The sequence below is a fragment of the Orycteropus afer genome, unplaced genomic scaffold (assembly GCF_000298275.1).
Source record: "Orycteropus afer afer isolate SDZICR_OR568_19922 unplaced genomic scaffold, OryAfe1.0 scaffold00016, whole genome shotgun sequence".
NCBI classification, from domain to species: domain Eukaryota; kingdom Metazoa; phylum Chordata; class Mammalia; order Tubulidentata; family Orycteropodidae; genus Orycteropus; species Orycteropus afer.
Window position 1 is genome coordinate 22258073 of NW_006921603.1, and position 21059 is coordinate 22279131.

The window sequence follows — 21059 nt, forward strand, 5'->3', positions numbered from 1 at the left end:
AAAGAAAGTTTCCTTATGTATAAACCTTCCCTTGACTGTTTACAATAGTGGACTAATACAGTATTTGTCTCTCTGTGACTGACTCATTTCACTAGACATGATGTCTTCCAAGTTCTTCCAAGTTATGCAGTGTTTCACAGATTGTGTTGACTTTGACAGGCATTTTCATCACACTAAAAATTCTTACCCTTATTCTGATATTATAAAAAGAGAGCCACTTAATACAGAGAAGTAAAAGTAGAAATCAAGAGGTGATTATCTAATGGTATTATGTAATTTTTAATTTCCCAGTTATGTCTCCAGAAGTTTTGTAGAAAACCAAAGTAATGGCTGATTTCTCTACATAGGTACTTTTTGGTGCTTCATCTCTCTAGAATTTCAAATGATTTAAATTATACTATTGACAAAGGATCCTTGGAATCAGCAACTCTTCACTCTTCCCAAAGGAAGTACATTTTAAAAGGATTTTGTAAATGAAAGAATAGCAGCTTTAGGATTTTAAAAACCTGATTTTCGGATTTGTTGCTGCAGCTTGGCTTTTGCTAAGTCACATCACTCTTATGAGCTTCAGTTTCCTTGTTTGTAAAATGAGGGGGTTGAATTAGGCTATTTTTAAGTTTCCTTCAGCTCTAAAATTTCAAGGCTTTATGTATAAGCACGAAGTAGGAGAACAATTCCCGAGAGAGATGAAACATTCTGATTATATCTGAAATCTATGTAGAGGGAGGTTACCTTGTCAATATTCAGAGGAAGTACATATCTCCTAACTTCAGGTTGGGGAGACTTTCTGGCATTTTTTTTTACCTCTTCCCAGTTCTCACGTAAATTGGCTAAATATAAGTAATTATAAACAAATTCAAACCTGCAAAAATTAAAAAGTGAAGTGAAATAGGAGACAATTAAAAGTAATTTTAGAGAGAGATGATTCATACCTTTTAAAAGTCTAAGTCCTTGCCATTCTTTATTCCACAAATCAGAAAATGCTAATGACCCGAGTATATTGGACCCAATTTGTACTACCCATACCAAACCAAACCCACTGTCGAGTTGATTCTGACTCAAAGGGACCCCTTTGGATTCCCAAGGTTGTAAATCTTTATGGAAGAAGTTTACCTCATCTTCCTTCCATGGAGCAGCTGGTAGGCTTGAACCACCAATCTTCTGGTTAGCAGTCAAATGCCTTAGACACTGTACCACCAGAGCTCCTTTCTACTACCCACACTTGGTGAAAAAAGAAACCTGTCTCATGGATATGTTTAAATCACAGTAGCTTTAGCTACTTTGTGTTCTGCATTTTTTTGGTCACCATTCTGTCTGTGTCTTTTGGAGCTACTGTCTTTTTTAGTGACTGGGCTATTTTGTAAAAAGCTTGTCTCCCATTCAAAGCCTCCCAGCAATCTTGCCAAGTTTAAGTTCATGGTTGGTAAAGTAGAGGGTCAGTGAAAATGAGGACAACTCTCAATTAGATGGATTGGTACAATAGTCAAAACAATGGACTCCAAAATATCAGCAGTCATGAAGACTGCATAGGACTGGCAACATTTGTTTCTGTCATATATAAGGTCACCAGAGGTTGGAGCTGACTCAACAGCAACTAACAGCAATAAGTTTGAATGAATTTATCAGGTCACCAAAAAACTACTTGCCATAGAGTCCATTCTAACTCATGGCAACTCCTTGTGTGTCAGAGTAGAATTGTGCACATTAGTATTTTGAACCTTTCTTCTGACATGCCTGGGTGGACTCAGACTTCCAATCTCTCAGTTAGTAGCTGAGCATGTTAACCATTTGTACTACCCAGGTCACAAAACCATCTGGGGTCTAGTTCATGGACCTGATCAGTTTTCAACCATTAACCCTAGTTTTGATGTTCATTTTTGTGTTTCTGATTATCTAAACTCCCTATTGCTTTTTCATTTATATTTTATGACTTTATCTTCCCTCTTGCTTTTGTAGACGTGATTCAGATTAAATATTAAGAGCAGCATCTCTGTAAAAGGCTCCTCATTTTTAGGAACAATTGTAGAGATGACATTTATCCAATATCCTTTCTTACCCTTTCCAGCAACAGAGATCCACAACCAGAAATCCATTGTCTTCATAGGTGTTGATGTGATGGAAGAGGTTAAAAGAAGAAGTCCTATATTTATTATTATTGAGGTATTTTCCTCTTTTTTTGTCAGCAACATGAATCCAAACCTTGAAAAGTGATGAAAATATTTGGATGCATATAAAAAGGAGAAAAAAAAGTATACATTATGAAACACATCTTCAGAATTGCACACTTGACACATAATATGGGACTTATTAGATGCTGTCAACTTCGCCCCTGATCCATAGTGACCCCCCATTCACAACAGGAAGAGACCACTCTGGTACATGGGGTTTTCATTGGCTGAGTTTTTGAAAGCAGGGTGCCAGGACTTTCTTACTGGTTGATATTAGCCGGGAAACTTCACTGAAATCTGTTCCCCATCATAGCAACAGGTGAGCCTCCACTGAGATGGGTGGTAGCTAAACTTGAGATACATTGGCCAGGAATCAAACTTGGGTCCCCTGTATGGAAGGTGAGAATTCTACTACTGAACCACCTTTGCCCCTCATATAAGACTTACCCCCATTGTTTCATTGGACTCAAAGCAATCCATATAGTTGGCTCCCCAAAGACTCCATGAAGAAAGGAACTTGAACAGGTTAATTTTGACTGGTGTCTCCACAAACACAATATAGTTGGGAGTCAAACCAAAACTGTTCAGAAACACAAATGGGCTGGTGAATGGAACGGGCCAATTTTCAAACCATAAAAACAAATGCACATAGAGGTATGCTTAGTTACATGAATCAACAGTGCCTACATAAAATCAATTACATTTAAATTTTCTGCAACAAAATGCTATGATCAGGATTGGTATCAAAGGTAGGCAAAGCAAATCTTTCAGTTTCAGTTTTCCTGAAGATTCATAGCAGGCCTTCAAGTTACCTATGGACGTAAGATGGCTTGAATCGGTCACTGCAGGGGAATTGTACAACGACCTCTGACTTGCTTATTGGATCTTGCTTGTCTGGAATAAAGTGGGTTTAAAAGGCTTTGGAACAGCCTTTTTATTTTATTTTTTATACAGAACACTTAGAACGGTGAAGAAATACATTTTCAGATCTTGACTTTTGTTCAGAGCTTATTGTCATTTTCTCATTCATTGGCATTTCTTAACAAAATTCACGTAAAGCTACAATAACCCGGGAAAATCAAAATGGTGATGGTGAAAAAGCATTGAGCCACTTCTTACAACAACCAGGGGTGAGTTCTAATCAGGTGAGTAAGGCAAAACTTGACTATAATTAAAATTCCCTTCCTAATTCCTTAAATTGCCTATAAAGTATAGTATGTATGGTGGTGTGTCAACAGTAATTCTTATGCACATTAAAGTTTATTTTACTACTAAGTCAGTAGTCATTAAACCTTAGTATACATCAGAATCACGTGAAGGACTTGTTAAAATACGAATTGTGGACTCCACCTCCAAAGTTTCTCATTCAGGCTGTCTGAGGTGTTTGTATTTCCAACAAGTTCCAGGTGATGTTGATGCTGCTGGTCCAGACACTACAAGTACCACTTTACTAGGTAATACTAAACAAAAATCAATATACATTCAAGTAATTCTATTGTCAACATAGTTATGAAGTCTCTGGCAATTCACAAGGGATGAACAGCAAATTCTAAAGAGTATTCTTCCTTCTGTTTCAATATTCTCTATTTTTAGTCTTAATGTGAGGTAAGAGCTATGTTTGTTGTTGTGGGAATTAAGCATACACAAATAAATACTGGTACTCTCATGTATGTGCGAATATGTTATTATGCACACACATATATTTGATTAATTTAATTTTGCCTGCCATATCCATAACTACTCAATAAAATTTACTGAATTTGAATCTAAATATTTACATGATAAAATTCGCATAGATAGTAAATATTTGCAAAATTTTAGCATAGAACTTGGACTCTATTTTCAAGCTGTCATTTCCTACAAAGGTGCTTTCTGAACAACCATCATTCTTTAGTCTTTGGGGGTATAGGTGAGGGACATTGTTCTAAAGTCTAATAGCAATTTAACTATGTATATAAGGCTATCCTGATATTCTGATCTGGCTTCCTGTAACTTTGTCACAATATAAATACTTGTTTAAGAAGAGGCATGATTGGTAAACTGACCTGCTTGCAGTGGAGGGATCTTTATAATATTGTAGGCAATTGAAAAATTTTTCCCAAAGCAATTACCAATGTTGTAAACGGTTCCGTCACTTTCAATGTGGGGGTGAGCAGTGGCTCCATTGACTGAGACATAGTTGCAAAGATCAACCTGTGGAAGAAGAATGAATGTCACCCATATTAAGAGAAAAGTGTTTATATCATACGCATTTGGTCCCTAGATCTGCCCCTACCCCTACTCTGAGCAATCTCACCCTAAGCGCACTTCTTCCTTTGTATTTCTCTGAGTCCTATCCATTTGCAAGTTCTCACCTTCCCTACAGAGCTCTCTTACGACACTCATGGGATCCCTCAACCTCTGAAATATTGGCACTTTATTACTTTGATCTCCTTGATGGTGTTCTTCATTTGATGTTTGTCATATACTGCTTTAGTTATTTCTATTTGCACATGCAGCTTGTCCTCAAACAATGATATATTTGAGGCCTGGGACTGTGTTACACTCCCTTACTGTACTAGATTTAATTGTATAAAAATTTTGGTATTCAATCATTTTTTATTTCCAAACAAAACAATTTTGTATGCTGTTGTTGCTGTTATGTGCCGTCAAGTCAGACTCGACTCATAGCGACCCCTCCTTGGGTTTCTGAGGCAGTATCACTACGGAAGTAGATTGCCCCATCTTCCTTCTGAGGAGTGGCTGGTGGGTTTGAACCAGCAGCCTTCTGGTTAGCAGTCAAGTGCCTTAGGCACTATGCTACCAACCTAAATACCAAGCTCAGAGTCTTGCACATAGTATGAGTTTGGAGCCGAAAGGAACAAGGGAACCATGACTCTTCTGGAATTAAATATAAATTTTTTTTTTTTTTAATTGTGCTTTAGGTGGAAGTTTACAGAGCAGAGTTTGTTTTACATTCAACATTTCGTGTACATTTGGTTTTACTCCCCAATTACCATCCCCAAATCTAAACTACTCTTCTCCCCTCCCTGCCCAGTAACCCTCCGCCCCCCCCCCATGCCCTTCATGGTTATCCACTCCTGTGTGTTGCATTTCCTCCACACAAATGTTGCTCCTCTGGTGCCCTGGGTTGATTGCTCCAAGGGATGCATCTCCATAGAGTATATGGGTGCGTCACCCGGGGTTGAGTGGTCTGCGTGTACATCTTATTTACTATTGGGCTGACAGCCAGCCCCTGGGAGTGAGTTTTATTCCAGGCCGAAAGTGTATCCCAGGGCCATAGTATTGGAGGTCCCACTAGAGTCCATCAGACCAGTAATTCTGTTCCTTATTGTGTTTTTGGATTTTGTTTCACATTTTTTCTTCCACACTACCCAGGATCTCCAGTTTTGATCCTTTCCTGAGTAGTTGGCATTGGTAGCCAGGCACCAATGGTCTTCTGGTCTTGAGGTCTATCATGTCTTAGGGCTGATGGCTTCCAAATGCCCCCCCCCCTTTTTTTTTCTTTCCCATTCTTCTTCACTTCCAACAACAGGAGACCATTAGCTGCATCTTAGATGGCTGTTTGAAAACTTTTAAGACCCAGTTGCTACTCCCCAACATAGGTTGTGGAATAAGATTTTTATGTATTTTATTGTGCAGACTGAGTCTGGTGTCCCCTAATACTGTGGTCCTGAGTCGGTAGATCCATTGGATCTCTCCCACAGTGTCTGGCTGTCAGTGAGGGATTGCTCTATGTCTGTCTTCTGTTGTTTCTGTAAGGATTGTGGGTATTTTGTATCACTGGTATCTGTGCAAGATTAGCCTCAGGTGAATCTATCCTTGGTCTAGAGTATAATCCTGTTCACTGACCCCCATCTGATTCTCTTAGATGCTTATGTGTTTATCTGTAGCCTGGTGTTTGGTGTTAATGGTAAAGCAGTATTATGGGTATACTGGTATTAGCCTCTGTCATCTATATCTTATGTGCACAATTCAGTGTTCTCCCTTTCCCTAATGTTATCATGATGGTCACAGACTCTTTCCATATCATCTTTCCTCTTACCCACCTCAGCATATGGCCCCCAACTAGTTCGAAATTATTCCTTCCCCTTCCCCTTCCCACTCTGGTAACCTACAAAGTGAGTTCCCTTCCTTAAGCAAACTCTTCTTTTCTTTTTACAGTAATGAGCTAATACAATATTTGTCCTTCTGTGATTGACTCATTTCACTTAGCAAAATGTCCTCCAGGCTCATCCACTATGTGAGATGATTCATATATCCTTCATTGTTCTTTAATGTAGCATAGTATTCCATTGTGTGAATGTACCATAATTTGGTTATCCATTCTTCTGTTGATGGGCATTTAGGTAGTTTCCTTCTCTTTGCTATAGTGAATTGTGCTGCAATGAACATAGGTGTGCATGTATCTGTTCGCGCCCTGCCTCTCACCTCTTTAGGATATATTCCTAGTAATGGAATTGTTGGCTCAAATGGTATTTCTATTTTCAGTTTTTTAAGGAAACACCATGCCATTTGCCACAATGGTTGTGTCATTTTACAATCCCACCAGCAGTATATAAGAGTTCCAATCTCTCTGCAACCTCGCCAGCATTTGTTATTTTTTGTCCTGTTGAACTTTGCTATGATTGCTGGGGTGAATGCAAAAGTTTTAAAGAGAAGATTTAGTGCTTTAATTTAATTTGGAGTCTCCTAAGCAGTTCAGAGCCACAAATCTAATGCCAGCCTCTCAGTCTGTAGAAGAAGGAATTGAGGTCCTAGAAAGGTCAAGGGACTTGTTCAAGAGCATAGGGCCACACATTGGCAAGATCAGCATTAGAATTTCTACTTGGAAGTGCTCAATAAAGATTGATTGAATGAATAACTAATGGATTATATATTTATCTAACCAAAATTCTGTTTAACTAAAAGAAAAATTTTTAAAGCACAGAGAATTTTTAGCACCCTTATTTAAATCAATTTTCAAGTAATCATTGAACTTCTAGTATGTGCCAACTACTATGCCAAAAACCAAAACCAACCCCACTTCCATCTGTCTAGTCAATTCCAACTTATACCAACTCCCATTGAGTTTCCAAGGCTGTAAATCTTTAGAAAAGTAGATTGCTTCACCTTCCTTCCATGAGGTAGCTGGTGGGTTTGAAAAACCGATGGAATGCTTTACCACCACCAGAGAAACCTGAGAGACTAAAAATGTTGGTGGATGATATATGTTCCATGGGTACTAAGAGTTAAATCTAAATTAATTATAATTAGATAAAACTGCAAAATAAGTTTCTCAGTTGCATTAGCCACTGAGAATTGCACTTAACAATAACAACAACAACAAAAACAAAATTGTTGCTGTTGAATTGATTCCGACTCATGGTGACTCCATGTGTTACAGAGTAGAACAGCTCCATATGGTTTCCTTGGCTGTAATCTTTACAGAAGAAGGCCTTTCTCCTGCAGTGCCATTGAGTGTGTTTGAACTGCCAAGCTTTAGGTTCAAAGCACCTTCCAGGCAACAAATAGCAAGTAGACAATGCATATATATAACATTTTATCATTACAAAATGTTCCATTGCACAATACTGCTTTAGACTAATAAGCTGGTAGATATTGTGGTGAGCGCAAAACAATATTTGTACAGAAAGGCCAACTAACCCAGACTGAGGGGTTAGGCAGGATGTCCTAAAGGTGATGACTCAACTAAAAGATTATTAAAGTTAGCCAGGTGAAGAAGGACGACTATATGTTCCAGGGAGTGGGAACTCTAAGTAACAGCATAATAGTTCAATGTGGCTCCCATGAAGGGTCTGCATGGAAGAGGGAAGTAAGAAGGGGTCAGCTATGAAGGCTGAACTTTATTTTGGATGCCCCAGATGGAGTAACCCATTCACTTTTCATTTTAGAAAAATTATTTCTGCCGCATTAAGAAAGTTGTATGTAAGGGAGATCAAGTGGTTGAAAAAGCACTGGTTAGGAGGCAATTTTGGTAATAGTGAAAAACAAAGCAAAACTCCAATTTTTAAAGCTACATTTGTTAGTGAAGCCAGAGTCCCTGAGCAGTGCAAAGGGTTAACACAGTTGGCTGCTAACCAAAATCCTGGAGGTTGGAGGCCACCAAGAGAATACTTGGAAGAAATGCCCGATGTCTACTTCTGAAAAATCAGCCACTGAAAACATTGGAGCACAATTATATCTTGATATGCATGGGGTTGTCATGAGTATGAGTCAGCCAAAAAGCAGTTGGTTTGTATGTAAAGTCAGGGGAAAATATTGCTCACAGTGGAAATTTATTTCTAATAAAGTCTATTCTGGAGCTATAACAGATTTTCTAATTAAAATACCAATACCATGGGAATTGGAATACAGATTATTTGTCAGAGTCAAATGAGTGGTTTAGAAACTCAGCTTCAATTCTTCTCTAAAGGATCTACCCACACACTCACGTACATCAAAACCAAGAAAGGGCCATCGAGAGTACGTTAAGCCTTAATAATCTGTTCAGAATTATAAATCAGCTTATGATATTAAGAGACCCAGTGTTGGATTTTTTTTTTCTTTCTATTCATGTTGTTGTTATGTGCTGTTCAGTGAAGTCTGATACAAAGTGATCCTACGATGATCCTACTGTCGCTCAGTTGTAGTTCTGGTCTTCATTCCTACATACCTAGTCTTCCAGCTATCTCACGTTTCTTTTTCTTTCCCAAATAGCTCACATTTGGCTTCCAGATTAATCATCCTACAGTATCCACAGCCCATTTGCCGTCATGTCAATTCATAGAATTTCCAAGGCTGTAATCTTTATGTAAGCAGACTGTTACATCTTTCTCCCATGGAGAACCTGGTGGGCTAACTACCTCCCATATAGTTAGCAGCTAAGTGGTGAATCACTATGCCACCAGGTCTCCTTATCCTAAAACACAGCTCTGTTTAAACTATTTCTCTGAGCAAAAACCTATAGTAGATTCCCATTAGTTAAACAATTTACCCCCAAATATTAGCCTATTTTAAACTTTTGACTTCACCTTCCCCTGTATCTCACCACTCCTCTTAGCATTACATACTTTAGGTCACTACTTCTCAACTGGGAGTGATATTGTCCCTCCAGTGGGAAACTTGGAAATGTGAGAGTACTTTTTGCAAGTATACAATGACTGAGGACATAACCCATATTTACCGGAAGGAGCCAAGTATGCTGCACCTCTGCAATGTGTGCGACAGTCCCCACAATGAGCATCTCCGTTGAGAAATACTACAATTCTAACCAAAGAGACTACTCTTTTATTTCCATGAGCATAGTTTCAATTGTCCTGCCTCTATCCCTTCGATCACATTAGTCCCACCATCTGGAATTCTTTCACCCAGAATTTATTTAAATTGTACCTCTCCTTTATGTTAGGACTCAATGTAAGCTCTTTGAAGTTTCCATGATCTGCCCCACCACACATTCCCACAGTTTTCTTCTGTTAAGGAACTCATCATATTTTGTCTCCAATCATAGTTAAGTTGTATACATGTTTGATTTCTCCATCTGTGTGTTGATGTCCCTGAAGACTTAATTAAGACTTCTTAATTAATATTGATTGATAATGTGGATCCCTTTTAATAAGGGATCCACATTACCACCTGCAATGAGATTGCCTAAGGTCTCAGCAATAGTAAAAATAGTAAATAGTAAAAAATAGAAATAACCAAAATCTCAAATTTTTAAACTACATTTGTATGTGAAGTCACTTTCTAATATTGCTGATGTTTTTCTCTATGAGATTTCATTTAGCATATAATTCTATTTCTACTAAGAAGTGTCTACAAGAAAGGGGAAATTGGTGTAACATACTTCCCAGAATCATTAATTGTGAGATTTTTTATATTTGTAAGAATAGCTACAACTTGTGGAGCACCCACTATGCACCAAGGCTCATGCTAGTCTACAAAATGCACGAAAGGCAATAACTATACTGGCTTACTCATTGATGCATCTTTTGCATCTAGCATAAGTTCTGGTACATGAAAAACTCTCAAGAAATATTTGAGGCATGAATGAATGAATACATTAGGCATTTTATGTAGTATTCCTTCAACCCAGACAATAAATTTTAAAAATAATTTTACCTCCCCCATTTCATGGATGAACAAACAAAGCCTGCCCTGTGTCGCATAGCTAGTACTTGGTGAAAAAGCAAGGATTTGAACCTTGATCTGTCTGGCTCTCATGTTTTTTCCACCAAATTTCACAGTTGGTTTCATTCTATGGTCCAAAACCTACATTCCTAAGTGACATCACCTAAGCACTGTGTCCTACCTGCTTAATTGTTTCCAAGGTCTCTGGATTGATCTTTGTAATGAAGTTGGTCTCTGTGCATGCATAGTAATCTTCTCCCACTGGGTAAATATTAACAAGGGCATTGTCAGTAACTTCCACTCCTCGAAAGTAAGAAAAAAATCTGCAGAAGCAAATGAAATTTTCAGACCAATAACTTTCAAGCCATGAGAGTAAAAGGGCTAATAACTACAGTTTGGTTTCAGTTACCTGGAAAATATATTCTTACAGGGATCTGGGAAAGCACAGGTGCCAAATTCTGTTAAGACAATCCTTTTTTCAGTCATCGCCCGTACATAAGCATCAGTGCGGATGAACCTGAGAACATTGAGACATGAGAAAAGGTAAGGACAGGGACAATCAGAATAGTCCATGTGCAGCCTAGAATGGTCATTCTATGTGTCCCCATTAAAATGAGATATCCACAACATGAAGAATGAAGAGGATTATCAATGATCAATTTCTTGGGGTGACCAAAGGAGAAAGAGACAATGTGCCATAACTTTGAATTTTATTATGTCTTATAAAACTCACAATAACAAATGAGGAAATTGAAGCTCAGAAAGTTAAATGATTGGTATATGTACCTGAGCTGGATTAAAACTCAAGTCTGAGAGCTGTACATTACAACATGCACCCCTGCCCATGTCATCCAAACAGGACGTCTGAATTTCTGTAGCATATAATTTATCAGCTTATATTCAATGACTACTACTGATCTATCAGTTTGTCATACTGTGGTCACTTGTGTGTTGCTATGAAGCTGGATGCTATGTCACTGGTATTTCAAATACCAGCAAGGTCACCCAAGGTAGACAGGTTTCAGCGGAGCTTCCAGACTAAGACAGACTCGGAAGAAGGATGGGGCCATCCACTTCTCAAACAATTGGCCAGTGAAAACCTTATGAGTAGCAGTGAAACACTGTCTGATATATTACTGGAAAACTTGATGAATAGCTCTGAAACATTGTCTGATATAGTACCAGAAGATGAGCCCCTCAGGTTGGAAGATGCTCAAAATATGACTGGGGAAGAGCTGCCTCCTCAGAGTAGAGTACACCTTAATGTGGATGCAGTACAGCTTTCAGGACCTCCATTTGCTGATGTAGCATGATTCAGAATGGGAAGAAACAGCTGCAAGCATCCATTAATAACTGGAATATGGAATGCACAAAGTATGAATCTAGGTAAATTAGAAGTTGTCAAAAATGAAATGGAATGCATAAATATCGATATCCTAGGCATCAGTGAACTGAAATGGACTGGTTTTGGCCATTTTGAATCAGACAACCATATGATCTACTGCCCTAGGAATGCCAAATTGACGAGGAATGGCATGGCATTCATCGTTGCAAAGAAAATTCCAAGATCTATCCTGAAGTACAATGCTGTCAGTCACAGGATAATATCCATATACCTACAAGGAAGACCAGTTAATACTACTATTATTAAAATTTATGCACCAACCACCAAAGCCAAAGGTGAGAAAATTGAAGATTTTTACCAACTTCTGCAGTCTGAAATCAACCAAACATACAATCAAGATGAGTTGATTATCATTGGTGATTGGAATACAAAAGTTGGAAACAAAGAAGAATCACCAGCAGCTGGAAAATAATGGCATTGGTGATAGAAATAACACTGGGGATCACAAGATATAATTTTGCAAGACTTATCTAGGAGTTCTGGTAGCCTAAGGCACTTAACTGCTAACCAGAAGGCTGGCAGTTCACAGCCACCAGCCACTCCTGAGAAGGAAGATGTGGCAATCTACTTCCATAGTGATACTGCCTCGGAAACCCAAGGAGGGGTGCTATGAGTCAGGTCCGACTCAACGGCACATAACAACAACAATGACTTATTTATTGCAAATATCTTTTTTCAACAGCACAAATGACAGCTATACACATGGACTTCACCAGATGGAGTACACAGGAATCAGATTGACTACATCTGTGGAAAGAGTCAATGGAGAAGCTCAATATCTTCAGCCAGAATAAGGCCAGGAGCTGACTGTGGAACAGAACATCAACTGCTCATATGCAAGTTCAAGTTGAAGCTGAAGACAATTAAAAGAAGTTCACAAAAGCCAAAATATGACCGTGATTATATCCCTCCTGAATTTAGAGGCCATCTAAAGAACAGATTTGATGCATTGACCACCAATGTCTGAAAACCAGAGGAATAGTGGGATGACATCTAGAACATCATCCACGAAGAAAATGAAAAACAAAACAAAACAAAAAACCAAGCTGACTGCCATGGAGTTGGATCTGACTCATAGCAACCCCTCCATGGGTTTTTAAGATGGTATCACAACTGAAGTAGATTGCCCAATCTTCCTTCTAAGAAGTGGCTGGTGGGTTTGAACCTCCAGCCTTCTGGTTAGCAGTTAAATGCCTTAGGCACTATGCTACCAGAGCTCCCGAAGCAAGTGTCATTAAAAAGACAGGAAAGGAAGAAAAGACCAAAATAGATGTCAGAAGAAACTCTAAAATTGCTTTTGAACAGAAAGTAGCTAAAGTAAATGGAAGAAATGGCAAAATAAAAGAGCCAAACAGAAGATTTCAAACAGCAGCTTGAGCAGACAAAACCAAATACTACAATGAAATGTGAAAAGACCTGGAGTTAGAAAACCAAAAGGGAAGAACAGGCTCAGCATTTCTCAAGCTGAAAGAAGTGAAGAAAAAATTCAAACCTTGAGTTGCAATATTGAAAGATTCTGTGGGTAAAATATTGAATGATGCAGGAAACATCAAAAGAAGATGGAAGGAATACACAGTCACTGCACCAAGAAGAATTGGTTGATGTTCATCCATTTCAGGAGGTGGCATATGATCAAGAACCAATGGTATTGAATGAAGATGTCAAAGCTGCACTGAAAGAGTCAGCAATGAATAAGGCTCCAGCAATTGACGGAATACCCATTGAGATGCTTCAACAAATTGATGCTGTGCTAGAGGCACTCACAAGTCTATTCTAAAAAATTTGGAAGACAGCTACCTGGCCAACTGACTGAAAGAGATCCATATTTGTGTCCAGTCCAAATAAAGGTGATCCCACAGACTGTGAAAATTATCAAACAATATCATTAATATCACACACAAGTAAAATCTTGCTGAAGATAATGAAAAAAACTGTTGCAGCAGTGTATTGCTAGAGAATTTCCAGAAATGCAAGCTGGATTCAGAAGAGGTGGTGGAACTAGGGATATCATTGCTGATATTAGACGGATCTTGGCTGAAAGAAAAGAATAACAAGAAGATGTTTACTTGTGTTTTATTGACTATGCAAAAGCATTCAGTTATGTGGATCATAACAAATTATGGATAAATTGAGAAGAATGGGAATTCCAGAACACTTAATTGTCCTCATGAGGAACATGTACAAAGACTAGGAGGCTGTTGTTCAAATGGAATAAGGAGATCCTGCATGGTTTAAAATCAGGAAGGGAGTGTGTCAGCGTTGTATCCTTTCACCATACTTATTCAATGTATATACTGAACAAACAATCCAAAAAGCTGGACTGTATGAAAAAGAATGTGGCCTCAGGATTGGAGGAAGGCTAATGAACAACCTGCAATATGCAGATGACACAACTTTGCTTGTTGAAAGTGAGGATGACTTGGAGCACTTACTGATGGAGATTAAAGACTCCATTCTGCAGTATGGATTACATCTCAACATAAAGAAAACAGAAATCCTCACAATGGAACCAAAAAGCAGCATCACAATAAATGGAGAAAAGATTGAAGTTGTTAAAGAGTTCATGTTCCATCTTCAACACCAATGGAAGCAGCAGGCAAGACATCAGACAATGTATTGCACTGGACAAATCTCCTGCAAAAGACCTCTAAAGTGCTGAAGAGTAAAGATGTCTCCTTGAAGACTAAGGTGCACTTAACCCAAACCAAGTTGTTATTATGTGCCCTTGAGTTGGATCTGACTCATAGTGACCCCTCCTTGAGTTTCCGAGGTGGTATCACTACGGAAGTAGATTGCCCAACCTTCCTTCCAAGGAGTGGCTGGTGGGTTTGAACTGCCAGCCTTCTGGTTAGCAGTCAAGTGCCTTAGGCACTATGCTAGCAGAGCTCCCAACCCAAGCCATGGTATTTTTATTCGCCTTACATGCATGTGAGAGCTGAACAATGAACAAGGAAGACCAAAGAAGAATTGATGCTTTTGAGTTGTGGTGCTGGCGAAGAATGCTGAAAGTACCATGGACTGCCAAAAGAACTAATAAATCTGTCCTGGAGGAAGTGCAGGGGGAATGCTCCTTGGAAGTGAGAATGGATAGACTTCATCTCACCTACTTTGGCCATGTTATTAGAAGGGATCATTCCTTTGAGAAGCATAGCATGCTTGTAAAGTGGAGGGTCAGTCAAGAAGGAGAGGGCCCTCAACAGATTGAATTGACATGACAGCTGCAAAGATGGGCTCAGGTATAGCAAGGATTGTGATGCTGGCACAGGACCAGGCAGTGTTTAGTTCTGTTGTATGTAGGGTTGCTCTGAGTCTGGGCCAAATCGACAGCACCTAATGACAACAGCAACAACAACACACTCAGTGGGGAAATATAAGGATATGATACACTGAATATGTTCCTTTTATTAATTCTGTCTCTCTTGTATTTATTGTGAATTATAAAATTTAATTTGCTGCTTATTAAAATTGATTATTCTTGAGTTCAATCTCCTGTACAGACAGACCTCCTGAGACATCCCAAACTCAATGTCACAGTTGCCTAGACTTTCTCATGTGGTGAACCAATTAAAATCTGATGTTAGACTTTCACGAAGAAGAAAAAGAACCAAGGTTTTTTGAAGGCATGTGAAAGCTTTGTCTGACCTCCAAAATATACTCTCATCCCTAAATTTTTCCTTGGACAAAGTATTATAAGATCTGTTTCTGGTCTTTTACATTCTAACATATCTTGACTACTGTAGTTCAAGTCTTTTCCTTTTGAAGTCTCTTCACAATACCTGGATCAACAAAACCACTAACAAACCTGAATATTAAAGTATAAAAAAACTGACTTATAGTGGTGTTAGTGGAAGCTTCCTAGAGTGATAGCTTAGCCCTTTAATCCCCTTAGCAATAGTTCTCATTTTAGAAACTTTGTCTTTATTGCCTCACTATGCCATGCTTGGTTACTTTTTCCTTTGTGGCAACCGTCCTTCCTTCCCAGTGGCCTTTCTGACTATATATAAAAAAGAATCAAAGTAGCCAATGGTCTACTACTACTACTACTACTACTACTACTACTACTACTAAAACATCAATAGCCATAACTGTTATTACTATGGAATACTTCCTATGTTCAGGGCACTGGGTTCTCATTTAATCCTTATAATAAACTTACAAAGAAGTTTTTATTATTTCTTTCATTTTACAGATGTCAAAACCAAGAATTAGATGTTGACACTTGCAAAGCTTGCTCTCCTAGTCTGGTGGATATAGGATTTGAAGCCAGACACACTGTACCATAGAACGCTAGTTTTTAGCTTCTTCTTTAACCTATATTATGGCTCCTAGGTGTCCATGTAGACCTAGGTGACCTCTTGGCCCAGGTGGCTTCTGTGAAAGAAGAGGACATAGGCTTTCTCCTGGGTTCAGGAGGTTGAAAAGCACATTGGAGGAGGAGACAAGCTAGAAACTCACCCTCCAAGAGGAGGAGCTAGGCCTAGTGTTCATTTACCTTCTATGGTATGTCACATGTCCATCTTTGAAGTCAAACTTGTGCAGGAGGGCTTGCCCATCAAACAGATGGTAAAATGGCTCAGATCCAACTTCAAAGAGACCTGGCCCACATCGGAGGAGACTGCCAGTGAGCCACAAGGGAAGTCTGCCTGGATGGAGGTGAGAAACAGAACACCATTTTTTACGTTGGCCCTTTCATGCTAACTGAAAGATTGGAGGTACAAGTCCACCCAGAAGCTCCTTGGAAGAAAGATCTGGCCATCTACTTCTGAAAAATCAGCCATTGAAAACTCTATGAAGGACAGTTCTACTCTGATGCACGTGAGTTGCTGTGAGTTCAAGTCGATTCAATTGTAACGAGAAATTGTAATCAATTGGACTGGGTTAAGGTGGTGTGATTATATTAGCATCCTGATTGGGCAGCCTCTTCTTTACAAAGCTGGCAGAATGATTTTCCTTCCCAGTTCTCTTGTTAGACAGCACTTAGCAAATGCCTGCTGACTTGTCTCTCCTTTCACTAGGATACCAAATGGTAGGACACATATTTATAAGCGAATTAAAATGTCTCAGGTATTGAGCTAGGCATAGCCAGTCAATGATGACAAAGATGTAGCCCCACTATTCAAGAAATTCCAGTAAAGTAGCATTTTCTACATTAGAAACATGAAGAAAAGTTAAATGAGAGGAACTGGACTTTTGGTTTAAAAGCCGAAGGTGCCAGATTCCCCTCCTTGTATCCCACACCCTGAAGAGGTAGTGAGAGAAACCAGTGACTGAAAAGCCAGAGAAGAGAGAGAGAGAGCGACAGAAAAGATTGGATGGCTCTAATATGAGAGAGACCTACCTGTAACATGAGCTGTTAGTGGGGAGGAAAGTTCCTCCACAGTTTCGAACAGTTTCTTGTAACCTGCAGCAGGATGCTCCATTCTGAAATAGTACAATAGTCAGGAACAAACTCATGTTGACACTCAGAGAAGTCCATGAAGACAGAGGCAAAGCTCCAGAAGAGAGTGCTCTCTGGCTCAGTGTTAATGCCCTGCTGCCAGTCTAGCCTCAGCTGGGAAGTATGTGGTGCTTACGGAGGACCACAACGTTCTCAGGTAGTCAAGCGAGTCCCCCACCCCCACCCTCACCCTCACCCCCGTTCAGAGCTTCTCCTTTCATGTCAGGAGAAATGACGTCTTTCTTACTTTTTTAATGTCAGTGGTCACAGTAGACTTAATCCTACCCTTTATAACTTTCCTATATTTCTGAAGACAAATCAACTTATCCTGCAGCTGTTACTTTTCTTCTGACACTTTGAACTTTCTCACAGGAACTCTGGTGGCTCATTGGTTAAGGAATTTGGTTGTTAACCAAAAGGCCAACAGTTTGACAAGTTTTGCACAAGTTTGACTTCAAAGATGGACATGTGACATACCATAGAAGGTAAATGAACACTAGGCCTAGCTCCTCCTCTTGGACGGTGAGATTCTAGCTTGTCTCCTCCTCCAATGAGCTTTTCAACCTCCTGAACCCAGGAGAAAGCCTATGTCCTCTTCTCTCTCAGAAGCCACCTGGGCCAGGGGGTCACCTAGGTCTACATGGACACTTGGGAGCCATAACATAGGCTAAAGAAGAAGCTAAAAACTAAGGTTCTATGGTATGGTGTGTCTGGCTTCAAATCCAACAGCCACTCCACAAAGAAAGAAGAGGTAGTCTTCTTCTGTAAATATTTATGACCTTGGAAACACCAAGGGGCAGTTCTACTCTGTCCTATAGCATCACTGTAAGAATTGACCCCATGGCAGTAGATTTGTTTTTTGGTTTTGATAAAGTACCAGGCTAAGAGCTCATTTCCTCATTCTGCAGTTGGTGCCAGAACTCTTAGTCCTTGTGAAAGCCCTGGTTGCACAGTGGTTAAAGTGCTCAGATGCTAAAAGAAAAGTAGGTGGTTCGAACCTACCAGCTGCTCCGAGGAAGAGAGATGTGACTGTCTGCTTCTGTAAAGATTTACAGCTTTAGAACCCTATGGGGCAGTTGTCTTTTGTCCTATAGGTTGGAATTGATTCATGGCAATGGGATTTTTTTTTTTTTTTTGGTATCCTTACTCTCAAGGAGCCTTGGTGACTCAGTTGTTAAGTGATTGGCTGCTAACTAAAAGGTTGGTGGTTCGAACCCACCAGTTGCTCTTCAGACTTGACAATCTGTTCCTGTAAAGATTTCAGCCTAGGAAACCCTATGGGCCAATTCTACTCTGTCCTGTAGGGTTGCGCTGAGTTGGAATTGACTGGACAATACACCACCATGACAACAACATCCATACTCTCACTGCATCATTGCTTTCCTTGTCTCACTGAAAGAATCATGCCTCTCCTTCCTAGAGGGTGGAGGACAGCAGCTTTGCGGGGTCAAAGACCTCATACTTTGTTATTCATCCATATCATACCACCATCTCTTCCCGTCATCTCCTTTCTCCACTAATCTTTAGGAGTTACAATATATATATATAATAATTGGAGAGTGTGATCAGAATGCCAACTCTAAAACAAACAAAATAAAACAAACTTACTTCATTAAAGTCGTTTCTGACTCATAGTGACCCCTCCTTGGGTTTCCGAGGCGGTATCTCTATGGAAGTAGATTGCCCAATTTTCCTTCTGAGCCTACTCTAAGAAGCTATAAAAATATGCCAAGTGAGGAGGTAGGAAGTGAGAAAATCTGGAAACTGAATTGCTGCTCTTAATATTAGAAGAAAAATAAAAATTTTTATATATAAATTTTAATTTTTTTCCTAATATTATTTCCCAATTTATTGTTATTATTATAATTATTTTCTATATTAATATATTATATTACTATATTGCTGATCTTGATATTAGGAATTTATATATATAAAGTTTTATTTTTTTCCTAATATTATTTCCTAATTTATTATTACTATAATTATTTCCTAATATTAAGATCAGCAATTCAGTTTCCAGATTTTCTCACTTCCTGCCTCCTTACTTTGGCTATATTTTTATAGCTTCTTAGATTAGGCACTCTGATCACACTCTCTAATTATTATTGTGTTGTTGTATTCCATTGAGTAAACACTATGTGCCACACACCATGCAAAGAACTTTGCATGCTATTGTTGTTGTTGTTATGTGCCGTCGAGTCAGACCCAACTCATAGCGACCCTTCCTTGGGTTTCTGAGGCAGTATCATTTCAGAAGTAGATTGCCCAACCTTCCTTCCAAGGAGTGGCTGGTGGGTTTGAACTGCCAGCCTTCTGGTTAGCAGTCAAGTGCCTTAGGCACTATGCTACCAGAGGTCCCTTGCATGCTATTGGCTCATTAAAACCTCCAAACACACAATAGGGTAAGTGCTGTTGTTATGCCCATTCTATGTGTGGAAAAAAAAATAAGTGAAGCTTAAAGAAAGTAAGTACTTCGCCCAAAGTCACACAGCTAGGAAATAGCTGGACAAAAAGAGGATCTGACAACTCCCTAACTAAAATCCCCAGTTATTAATGTAATGCTTTTGAACCTCATTATAAGTTACACAAATTCAATGCTATTTAGATCTGGATTCTAGCTATTTGCTTTAATTTGTAAATAGGAAGAAACTCCCCTAATGAGACTGAAGGGCTTTCCCTAATCAGGTCATCCTTCAATGGCTTCTCTTCAGGAGCTCTTGAAATAACCCATTTACCATTAATCCCACTAAAGCATTTTTAAAAAAGTCTCCCAGAGGCACTTACTGGATGGACATTTTCTTTCCGTGGAGGAATGAGAGTTCTGGCACCAGCAGTAGAATGAGGGAGCAAGCCCTAAGCCTGGTACTTTATATTGCTTCTAGAAAGCCCTGAAAGGGGTATGGCATTGTGAGCACTCCCCCATCTCCTCAGCTGAGGGAAGGGGAACAGAAGTGGCTTTCAGTGCACAGATCCTTCTGATGTTTGAGTGTTATTTGGGCTTGCCATTCCCAGAACAATTTTTTGATAATTTTCCAGAGACTTCAATCCTTCCTAAGGAAACTAATAAATGGATTAGAAGAAAAGGGCTGTACGGAGTGGCCAGTATCAGACTTAAGCTGATCTCGGTCACTGCACTGGGACTTGGCACCACTTTCTGGTTCCCACCTCCCTCTTTTATTTATTCATTCACTCAGCTTTTTTTTTTTTTTTTTAATTAAAATCTATTACATCTATGGACCAAACACATTTGGACACTGCCCCTGTCTTCACAGATCATAAAACTCTGCAAGGGTAATAGGAAACTAACAAGCTATCTCATAAAAGTTGATTGGGCTAAGGTTGGAGGAGCATTGAGTGCTACAGAGTATGTGTTGTAGCATAGTAACACTCTCGGGTCACCTTTACTGGCTCTATTCAATGCCTCAGTTCTCCCTACCAGGCTGAGAACTTTAGCTATGTCCTTTTGATTTGCTGAGGATGAAAATCTTTTCATGTCCTTGCTTGTCATTAATGCCTTCCTGTGCTCCAGCTCATCTGCCTGCCCACTGGTATGTGTTCTGTCCTCACAGAGTATGTAGAACTATTTCATTCATTTTTCTATACTCTCTAAATAAGCTTCAGTTGTGCTCCAGCATAGATTTGATAGAAAAGAAAATAAGCAATATGCTTTTAAAAATATGATATGGAAAGATTAAAAGTAAAATAATGGAACAATACATGTTTGTCATATACGAACCAAAAAACAGCTATGGTAGCTAGCTATATGAGTATAAATTGAAAGAGACCATAAAGAAGAAAGCATCATTAGGGATGTTGTTGTTGTTGTTGTTAAGTGCCGTTGAGTCGTTTCCGACTCATAGCAACCCCATGCACAGCAGAACGAAACACTGCCCGATCCCGCGCCAGCCCCACAATCCCTGCTATACTTGAGCCCATCATC

General features: G+C 39.3%; 1 protein-coding gene across 1 annotated transcript in view; it reads right to left on the reverse strand.

Annotated features, from left to right (window-relative positions):
* RPE65 (retinoid isomerohydrolase RPE65) overlaps positions 1-19914 on the reverse strand; it is a 28501-nt gene extending 8587 nt beyond the window's left edge. The window contains exons 1-10 of the mRNA XM_007959394.1: positions 19904-19914; positions 17021-17103; positions 16175-16325; positions 10687-10794; positions 10459-10600; positions 4214-4361; positions 2981-3062; positions 2616-2748; positions 2057-2199; positions 733-862 (exon numbers count right to left, since the gene is read on the reverse strand). Of these exons, the coding sequence (XP_007957585.1) occupies positions 733-862; positions 2057-2199; positions 2616-2748; positions 2981-3062; positions 4214-4361; positions 10459-10600; positions 10687-10794; positions 16175-16325; positions 17021-17103; positions 19904-19914 (1131 nt within the window). The remainder of the gene's footprint in view (positions 1-732; positions 863-2056; positions 2200-2615; positions 2749-2980; positions 3063-4213; positions 4362-10458; positions 10601-10686; positions 10795-16174; positions 16326-17020; positions 17104-19903) is intronic.
* Between the last annotated feature and the right edge of the window lie 1145 nt (positions 19915-21059).